Source organism: Physeter macrocephalus, chromosome 5, assembly GCF_002837175.3.
Source record: "Physeter macrocephalus isolate SW-GA chromosome 5, ASM283717v5, whole genome shotgun sequence".
NCBI classification, from domain to species: domain Eukaryota; kingdom Metazoa; phylum Chordata; class Mammalia; order Artiodactyla; family Physeteridae; genus Physeter; species Physeter macrocephalus.
In genome coordinates, this window is record NC_041218.1 from 57,599,377 (window position 1) to 57,610,153 (window position 10,777).

At 42.9% G+C, this 10,777-nt stretch overlaps 1 protein-coding gene across 1 annotated transcript in view; it reads left to right on the forward strand.

The window, feature by feature from the left end:
• The window catches only part of GATAD1 (GATA zinc finger domain containing 1), a 10,222-nt gene extending 5,070 nt beyond the window's left edge, over positions 1 to 5,152 (forward strand). The window contains exons 4-5 of the mRNA XM_024131706.2: positions 2,533 to 2,716; positions 4,378 to 5,152. Coding sequence (XP_023987474.1) covers positions 2,533 to 2,716; positions 4,378 to 4,568 — 375 coding nt within the window. The 3' untranslated portion in view covers positions 4,569 to 5,152. The remainder of the gene's footprint in view (positions 1 to 2,532; positions 2,717 to 4,377) is intronic.
• The last annotated feature ends 5,625 nt before the right edge of the window (positions 5,153 to 10,777 follow it).

Genomic DNA, 10,777 nt, shown 5'->3' on the forward strand with positions numbered 1-10,777 from the left:
TTGATATGTATGTTCCTATTACCATTTTCTTAATTGTTTTGGGTTTGTTTTTGTGGGTCTTTTTCTTCTCTTGTGTTTCCTGCTTAGAAAAGTTTCTTTAGTATTTGTTGTAGTACTGGTTTGGTGGTGCTGAATTCTCTTAGCTTTTGCTTGTCTGAAAAGCTTTTGACTTCTCCATGCAATCTGAATGAGATCCTTGCTGGGTAGAGTAATCTTGGTTGTAGGTTTTTCTCTTTCATCATTTTAAGTATATCCTGTCACTCCCTTCTGGCCTACAGAGTTTCTGCTGCAAAATCAGCTGATAACCTTATAAGGATTCCTTTGTCTGTTATTTTTTGGTTTTCCCTTGCTTCTTTTAATGTTTTTTCTTTGAATTTAAATTTTGTTAGTTTGATTAATATGTGTCTTGGTGTGTTTTTCCTAGGGTTTATCCTGTATGGGACTCTGTGTGCTTTCTGGACGTGGGTGATTATTTCCTTTCCCATGTTAGGGAAGTTTTCAACTGTAATCTCTTCAAATATTTTCTCAGACCCTTTTTTTTTGTCTTCTGCTTATGGGACTCCTAGAATTCAAATGTTGGTGCGTTTAGTGTTGTCCCAGGGGTCTCTGAGATTGTCTTCAATTCTTTTCATTCTTTTTTTCTTTCTTCTGCTCCTTGGCAGTTATTTCCAACATTTTGTCTTCCAGCTCACTTATTCGTTCTTCTGCCTCCGTTATTCTGTTACTGATTCCTTCTAGTGTATTTTTCATTTCAGTTATTGTGTTGTTCATCTCTGTTTGTTTGTTCTTTAGTTCTTCTAAATCTTTGTTAAACATTTCTTGTATTTTCTCGACTCGTGCCTCCATTCTATTTCCGATATTCTGGATCATCTTTACTATCATTACTCTGAATTCTTTTTCAGGTAGATTGGCTATTGCCTCTTCATTTATTTGGTCTTGTAGTTTTTTACCTTGCTCCTTCATCTGTGACATATTTTTTTGCCATCTCATTTTTTTTTTTTTTTTTAATGAGTGGGATTGTGTTCCTGTCTTACTGGTTGTTTGGCCTGAGGCTTCCAACACTGGAGTTTGTAGGCTACTGGGTAGAGATGGGTCTTGGTGCTGAGATGAGAAACTCCGTGAGACCTCACTCCGATGAATATTCCCTGGGGTCTGAGGTTCTCTGTTAGTCCAGTGGTTTGGACTTGGACCTCCACTGCAGAAGCTTTGGCCCTACCCCAGGCTCGTGAACCAAGATCCCGCAAGCCACCTGGAGTGGGGAAAAAAAAAAAAAAAAGAACAATAACAAAGTAAAAAATAAAATTAGACTAGGAAACTAACAGATATGTTAGGAAGAATATAAAAATAAAAATATAGATTAATCAACAACCGGAAGGTACACCAGTACCACAATAGTAAAAAAAAGAGGAGGAGGGAAAAGAAATAAAAAAGGAGGGGTGTGGGAAGGCCTTGGCTGTGGAGGGCGGGGCCTAAGCAAGGGTGAAGTTTGGGTGGTGGGCGGGGCCTATGCTTAGGACCCACAGGTCTGGAAAAGGCCCTGGGGGCTTTGGGGGGAGTGGGGCTTAGGCTCAAGGAACAGAAGGGGTCCAGGCGTGCCCCCCCACCCCTGGTCTCAGAGGGCAGGGGACCTCCTCTGGGAGCCCAGCAGGCTTCCTGGGCTTGAGTGGGCAGGGCAAACGCCTTCCTCTCCTCTCCTGCTCCTCCGGTCTGGGGTCTGGGAGGGCCCCTCCCTCCTGTCTCTCCTGATCTCCCCAGCCTCGCTCCTATGGCCCCAGGACCCACTCAGTCTGGAGGGGGCTCTGGAGTGGGGGGAACTGGCTTGGCAGCTCAGCAGACTCCCCAGAATTGCTTCCTGGGCTTGAGTGGGTGGGGCAAATGCTCTCCTCTTCTCTCCTGCTCCTCCAGTCTGGGAGGGCCCCTACCCCATGCCTCTCCTGATCTCCCTGACCTCCCTCCTATGGCACCAAGGACCCACGCAGCCTGGAGGGGGGTTTGGAGGGCAGGGGACCAGCCCGGGAGATCAGCAGGCTCCCCATGCCCAAGTGGGTGGGGCAGTTGCCCTCCACTCCTCTCCTGCTCCTCTCAGAGGGCCCCTCCTACCTGCCTCTCCTGTTCTCCCCTTGGCCTCCTTCCTATGCCCCCAAGGACCCACGAGACCTGGAGGGGGCTTTGGAGTGCAGGGGACGGGCCTGGGAGCTCAGCAGGCTCCCAGGGCCCGAGTGGGCGGGGCAATCGCCCTCTGCTCTTCCCACTCTTCCCGGAGAGTCCCTCCCACCTGCCTCTCCTGATCTGCCCAGCCTCAGCGGCACCGATCCTGTCTGGCTTCCACTTCTCCTCCCCCCTCAGTGCCCCTACGTCCTACTGGTTCACTTTGGGGTTCCTCCCATCTCCTTGGGCGTCAAAGTCCCCCACCATTGGCTAGCAGGCGCCCTAGTTGTGGGGAGACGCTAACTCCATATCTTCCCACACCACCATCTTGACTCCACCTCCTGTTTTTATTTTAAATATGGGGTTATCTTCTACTTCCCCCAGGGAGTCTATTACCAAATTGGAGATGTTGTTTCTGTAATTGACGAACAAGATGGAAAACCCTACTATGCTCAGATCAGGGGTTTTATCCAGGACCAGTATTGTGAGAAGAGTGCAGCACTGACGTGGCTCATTCCCACTCTCTCTAGCCCCAGGGACCAATTTGATCCTGCATCCTACATCATAGGTGAGTTTGACAGGTACAGACAGGTTCTTGAACCCAGTTAATTTTCCATTATTATGTGAAAGTATATTCATCTGCTTGGGCTGCCATGACAAAATACCATAAACTGAGTGGGCTAAACAGCAGAAATTTACTTTCTCACAGTTCTGGCGGCTGGAAGTCATAAGGTGCTGTCAGGGTGGGTTTCTGGTGAGAGCTCTCTTCCTGGCTTGTAGACAGCCACCTTTTCTCATGTGGCCTTTCCTCTGTGTGTGTGCACTCATGGCATCTCTTCCTCTTCTTATAAGGACACCAGTCCTGTTGGATTAGAGGCCCACCCTTATGGCTTCATTTAACCTTAATTATCTCCAAATATTATCACATTAGGGATTAGAGCTTCAAAATATGAATTTGGCGAGATACAATTCAGTCCATAACAGAGAAGCGTAAGTACAAAAAAGTAGAGATTATTATAGAAAATATGAAATTTATATAGCTGGGGTTTGAGGGCTATACGTTATTTTGAGTTCCAGGGCAGTACGCACATACTAAAATGCTGTGTGGATAAGATTTTTCCGAGTGACCCAGGGTTAAACTCTATTAAAAGAATTTATTGCTCAAGAACTAGGTCATTTAGGTAACATATAAAAATTTACTCAAAAATGATTTCTAGAGGAACTGTCACATTTATGTCTAAAATTTTACAAATTCTCATTATGTGTCCCTCTAGATGTCACACACATCATCCTAGACCTTTTGCAACCTTTTATATCATTGTTGGTAGTTGAAATGGCAGCCACTGTACTCATTAATTTCAAGGCTGACCAAAGAATTGGTTCTTGACATACACTCACAAGAAGAAGTTGTTGATAAATAGAATTTTGAAAGTGTTCAGAGTTTTAAAATTACCCCAAACTTTTCAACCTTTCTGCAATGGGCATACGTTACTTTTGCATTCTAAGAAAAAAGATACAAAAGGTTTTTTTCAGAGAGAACTCAAGGACAAGTAAAGTACCACTATTATTCCCAGCTGCATGTCAAGTTTGATACATGACCAAGCAGTTTTAGTCTTCTGCTTGTAAGTATTGATACATAGAAGAGTGAACTTTCATTAACCTGTTCTATCAGACAGGATTGTCAGCAGAGGCAGTAACATGACTGAATCACCTCTAGGCCTTCTGTCTCACCTCCTCTTCCTAATCCTCAGATTGTAAAGGAGACAGCATAGCATAAAGGTTCAGAGCGCAGACTCTGGAACTAGACTGGGTTCCTAGGACAGCCACTTACTAACTGTGATCTCGGACAGGTTCCTTGATCTCTCTTGCCTTATTTCCTCACGTAAAATGGGAATAATAATAGTGCCTAACTCAGGGTTGTTGTGAGGATTCAAAGTATTGATATATATATATCAAGTACTTAGAGCAGTGTCGACATAATAAACACTATATAAGGCTAAATATTATTTTTAGAATCCTTTCTATATTGAGTTATATTTTGGGGAGAATGCTATATTCCTTAAGCAGTTAAAGCAGAAAAAAATGATGGAAAATAACTTCAAAATAATATATGTTTCAAGGGCTAATGTCAAGTTACCACCAGACCAGTTTCTCCTAGTGTCTAGGAATTTTAACATTTTATGGAAATGATATATATCTTCAAAAATGTGAATGTTGGCTGCCTTCTAGGACCAGAGGAGGATCTTCCAAGGAAGATGGAATACTTGGAATTTGTTTGTCATGCACCTTCTGAATATTTCAAGTCACGTTCATCACCATTTCCCACAGTTCCCACCAGACCAGAGAAGGGCTATATATGGACTCATGTTGGACCTACTCCTGCAATAACTATTAAGGAAACAGTTGCCAACCATTTGTAGTTTAAAAAGTGAACATGGATTTCCAGTTGTCTTGTATTTGTACTACCATAAGACATGCCACATGTTTCTTTAATGAAATTCTTGGATGGAAAAATGACTAAAAAGTTTTTTCTCTACTGCCCAGTAATCATTAGCTTGTTTATTACTAGTCACTTAGAAAATTAAAAGAGATAGAAAAGAATTAAATATATTTTGAAGTTAAATATTACATACACATTAAGTGTGTGTATCCTCTCCCAGGCAAAGACTGTAATTTCCAAGGAGACCATTAGGAACAGGTAGTATCTATTTTTCTCCATAATTTATTTCTAGAAACTCATAAAATGGATTGTATTTTTCTACAAGAATAAAATATTAATTAAGGTTTGAATTTCTAACCAAGGGCTGAATCAAATAAAATGTAGCCGTGATCAACAGTATCTATCACCAAGTTTAAAAAAAGCTTTATTTTATCATCTAGAAAATGCTGTGACAGACTGTTGGCTGCTTTAACCTTAAGGAAAGTGATTGGTGGATGATATTATTAGCCTAGGCTTTTTAAAACTTTCATCCAATTCTTCTGTAGTAAGCAGGGATTCAGAATCGTTTGGTTGATCTTAATAGAGCTGCTCTTCACTGCTCTCACCTACCTTCTCAGTCAGAGCAAGGCTTAATCAAAACATTAAGTTTATAGTTCAGACAGACAACTTCACTAAAAACACAAAGGAAACGTACTGTTCAGGCATCCCTGAGCAGTAGTTTCTTTTTTTTTTTTTTTTTTTTTTTGCGGTACGCGGGCCTCTCACTGCTGTGGCCTCTCCCGTTGCGGAGCACAGGCTCCGGACGCGCAGGCTCAGCGGCCATGGCTCACGGGCCCAGCCGCTCCGCGGCACGTGGGATCTTCCCAGACCGGGGCACGAATCCGTGTCCCCTGCATCGGCAGGCGGACTCTCAACCACTGCGCCACCAGGGAAGCCCTGAGCAGTAGTTTCTTGACCACCATTAGAACAAACATTGGGTAGTCATAAAAATGATTAATCATTAGCACTGATGTCTAAAGAAAGTCCACCCCAAAGTTAAAACCATCTGCTATGTACTCATAATCACAGGCCTAAAACAATGTCTGGGACTTAGAAGTCCAGGCACAGGAATTCTATTCAGAATTCAGGGACAGGTTTTACTTCAAGTGTAGGTCAGCTAAGTAAGGGAGCAACAATTTAAAAGAGGGAAGAAGTGGGATTTGCACACACTTGCTTCCTCTCCTGTTCTGACTGGACCATTATTTCTCAACCCCAGCAAAATTTGTCAGGATCTAATTTAATTATGATGATTTTGAATTGTAGGAGTTTTAACTGTTACCATTTTTCTACACAGTTAATGTTTGTATGTTGTAAGGAAGTTATGGTTTGTATGTTGTAGATAGATAGCTCTATGTACATAGTTATCTCTCTTCACAAAAGTTATAGTAAAATTGTAAATACCATTGTAAATAACTAAATGCTAATATTCAGACTTTTGAATTAAAATGTATTTTTCACAGTGTATTTTATTTACTTTGGATTTATTTCATGCATTTATTTATTTCGTTTGAACAATTAAATAGGGCTTTCTACCACAAAATGGTGTAAATAGAAGACACCACTGTTGTAGTACTCATAATTTGGAATGACAGATTCGTCATCAGTATGTAACACATATTAGGAAACTCAAAGAATCGCTGATAAATCAAATGAACACTTAACATAAGGTATTTATTAAAATGTAATATGTAAAAACCAGTGTATATTGGACCATTTGTTTATAAATTCCTAGATACTTGTGTAATATCTTTTAAAATAAAGATCGAATTTTCATATTCCTCCTTAACAAACACCAAATGGCTCCTGTTACAGCGTAGATCCATAGCTTTTCTCCTGTGATGGAAGGCCTGCGCTTATGTGGCCCCAGACTATGTTCCCAGCCTTGTCGCCAAAAGGATGAGAGGCTGAGGCAGTGCTCTCCTCCACTTCAAATCCATCTTCCCTTTCAGACTGCCTGCCCTGCTGATTTGAAGCCCCAGCCCAGACACAGAAGCAAAAGCCTTATACAGACTGTTCACCAGGCTCCCACAGTTGTGTAAGGTAAAGTCTCTACAATAGATACTTTATTCTATTTCATTCCTAGTGGCTCTGTTTCTCTAATCAAATCCTGACTGATACAGTTACTGAGACACTGAAAGATAAAGCAAGAAACTGCTGTTTTTCGTTAGAAGCTATTTAGAATTACTTGGCCTTCATTTTATAAAAACTATGTACATGTATTACTTTGATAAATTTTTTAATTGAAAAGTAATGAAGGATATCACAAAGCGAAAGATGAATAGATTGTATTATAAAAAACTTTAATTTCTGTCAAAATGTGTATACAAAATTAAAAACCAAACAACTCTCTTTTTCTCTCTTTCTTTTTTCTGTTAAAGAAGTGGGAATCATTAACCAGTATTTCTTATTCAACATGACAGACTGGCATGAATTAATTACCCAGTTACAAACAAAAGCCACAAACAACCTCAACTTCTCGTAACGTCATCACCATTTGGAATTACCATAACTCCTATATTCCACCTGTTTAGCAGAAGCTGGGTAGAAGGGAGCAAGTTTATAACAAAAACACCTTCTATACCTTCAGTACTTCTCCCTGTGGATAGGGAATGTGCGAGTTAAAAAGATGTAACTTAATTAATTAATTAATTTATTTATTTGGCTGCACTGGGTCTTAGTTGGGGCAGGTGGGATCTTTGTTGCTGCATGCGGGCTCTTTTAGTTGTGGCATGTGGGATCTTTAGTTGCGGCATGAGAACTCTTAGTTGCAGCATGTGGGATCTAGTTCCCTGACCAGGCATCGAACCTGGGCCCCTTGCATTGGGAGCGTGGAAAATAGACAGTAACTTTAGAGAGTGAAGGTGCTGTTGGGGAAATACAATTTGAAAAACTTTCAATTCAGACATCCCCTCCACAAAGGTAGTAGAAAAAGAAAACACTTTTATTACTGACAGTATTAAACCAGAATGTGCTGCTCATCACAGGCAACTGGCTGAGGTTGCAAAGACAGAAAGAAATCTCACCCCTTAATGCAGCCACACAGGTGTGGTCATTACATACAGGTTCTCAAGATAAACAGTAACTAGTCATCATTTAAGAGAACTTGACAGCACCATTAATCACACGCAGTTCTTCCTAAATTTACCTGGTGATTCGGGTGACCACCTACATTAGCTAATTGACTTTATGGGGGACAGGAGGACAAACGTCTTTATGACAGGAGGTACTTGAAAAATTTGGAGCACTGAAGTCTGGCTCCCACCTCCCACAGAAACTGGAGGATAGGGGTGCTGTCTCCTGACAGTTATATTTCAAAGAGATGGCACCCAGGTCCTTGAGAAAAACATTACTAGATCGCAAAACTGACAGAGACTTATTTAGTTTCTAAAAAGATACATTTCAAAGAGACTGAGAAAATACAAGTTTTCTAAGGTAAGTATTCTGACAAAAAAGGGAAACCTCTTATTTTCAACAGAGGGAATTAAGCTTCTTATTTAAAATTCCTTTTTGTCCTTATAGTGCCCTAAATTTGGGAGAGGGTGGAAGTGGGCAGCTTTGTGATTCAGGCCTCATGTCAGGGCTGCTATTAGTACACGTTGGTGTCTGTGAGGGTTTCAATATGGCGGCCACCTGAGGGCTGGGGGAGAGTCCCAGGGCTGGAGTCCATTCTCCACTCACCCAGGACTGTCAGGGCATGTCCTGCACCACCATACTTGGTGGTCCTCATGGTTGTGGCTTTATTTATTTATTTTTTTTTTTGTGGTATGCGGTCCTCCCTCTGTTGTGGCCTCTCCCGTTGCGGAGCACAGGCTCCGGACGCGCAGGCTCAGCGGCCATGGCTCACGGGCCCAGCCGCTCCGCGGCATGTGGGATCTTCCCAGACCGGGGCGCGAACCCGGTTCCCCTGCATCGGCAGGCGGACGCGCAACCACTACGCCACCAGGGAAGCCCGGTTGTGGCTTTATTAACATGACTAAGAGGTTCTGAGCTTACAAAGGCCAAAACCATAATCTCATGCTGAAGGAAAATTCATTTTCTTTTCTTTCTCCTCCGTGAGCACTTGCAAGTGCTTTGCACCTAGCAGGTTCACAAATATCTCACTCGGTTATCCCCGTTTTATATTTTAATAATTAATCATATGGATTTTGAACATGTTTTTAGATTCCACTGCCCTTCCCCACCTTTATGTAAGTGAATCACAAACACATTAGAATCACTTCTGGAGCTTTCAAAACAAAAAACAAAATACAGGACACAAAAAAAAAACCCTGCTGGATAGTTCCCACAAGCAAGTAAGTAAATCAGTATCTGTGGGGAAAAGACTGGGACCTCATTAGGTTCCAAAGAATCTAGTAAAACTTAAAAATACAAAAAAAAGTTTAAATTTCCTGAGGTGACTCTGACGTGCAGCCAGAAATGAGAACCACTGCTCAGGCTCGTTCTTAGTATATAAAATTCAGCTGATAAAGGCTTCAGTTTCTACAGAGGAAGAGATCTGCTAGCATCCTGCTTTGGGGCAATTTAGGAAGATCATCAGTGATCTTGATGATCTTCAAGATCATTGGATCAATGGCTAATTTCTATGCCAATTAGCCCTGGTAAAGGTAATTCCTCACCTGTCAAGGAACCTGATATGACAGTCCGCTAGCTCAGCTGTGGCTCATTTCACTGACCCTTAGCAACAGAAGCTGCTCGCCTCCTAAAGAAATCCCCACCTCCTGGCCAATCAGGCTGTTTCCACGTTGCCTCTTAAGGTTGCGTGAAACTCACAACTGCCCAGAGTTCTGGGAGAGGGCTGCACTGCTGGGAGGTACTGCGCTCCCCCCATCTATGGATTGTTTTCCCTTGACTAAAGGACATCAAATTCATTACTAAGTTGTTTTAGTTTTGTCACTTTACAGTTTTGGTGAGGAGGTGGGTCCTGAAGACAGCTGCTGGAGATGCTGGGAGGCTTCTGGACTCAGGTGAAGTTAGCCCCGGAGCCCTTCGGTTTCACTGCCTCTGCCGCTCTCTGGGATCCCGTTATTTTGCCTTCTGAGCTCTTCGAGTTTGTCCAGACCCTTCCGGGTGGGCTTCCCTGGTGGCGCAGTGGTTGAGAGTCTGCCTGCCGATGCAGGGGACGCGGGTTTGTGCCCCGGTCCGGGAGGATCCCACGTGCCGCGGAGTGGCTAGGCCAGTGAGCCTTGGCTGCTGGGCCTGCGCGTCCCGAGCCTGTGCTCCGCAACGGGAGAGGCCGCGGCAGTGAGAGGCCCGCGTACCGCAAAAAACAAAACAAACAAAAAAAAACCCAGACCCTTCCGGGTGGAAGACTAGGGTGTAAGAAACTCCGGACCTAATGGGCGACAGCATTTGGATTTGTGGCCGACCTCATCTACAACGTAAGAACCTTGGGGAGGTCCTGACGGGTCTCAGGAACTGCAGAGGCAGCCAGAAACAGTAAATCTGGTTGAATTAGGATTATTTCAACAAGGGAAAATAATGGGTACCTGTCAATCTAAAGGAAGCAAGATAGCAGCTGTTGGGAGACTCACAAAACCTCAAGGTAAGTCCACAGTATAAACCGTTGGGGGACTTGGGGCATTAAATTAAGACGAGAAATATCAGGCTCTTTTCACCAACGGCACACCGAGATCTTAAGTAGGCGGAATTCGAAATATTTAAAGCCATTAGAGTGTCCACCACTATAAAGAAATCTTCTCAAAAAAAATAATAGATCTATTACTAATGGGTATCTTGGAAGCCAGCGCTACAAAATTGGTGGGCAAAGCTGTTAGAGCTCTGGCCACCTAAGACTCCTCTGCTAGGGTAAGTTGGTCACCGAATGGGTTAGATTGACACTCGGTCACCTACCAACCTCAAGAAATTTTCCGTGTAACAAGGTATACTGTAAAACACCACGCAGTTTGGCTTTGAGAGACCCAAGGTGTAGCTAAAGAAGTGGAGTCCTCAAGTCTCAAAGAATTGAGCTCCCCACCTTCCAGCACACCTGCCTAATTTATATCTAAGAACTGCAGTCCTGGAGGCTGTAAATACGTAAATGGCAAAATCTTACTAAGACAACCTAGAATTACAATGGCTGTTATGGGGAACCTTCCCATTGGACAAGATCGTTTAAGAAGGGCAATTGAAAGCAAGGGCTCCCAAACAGAA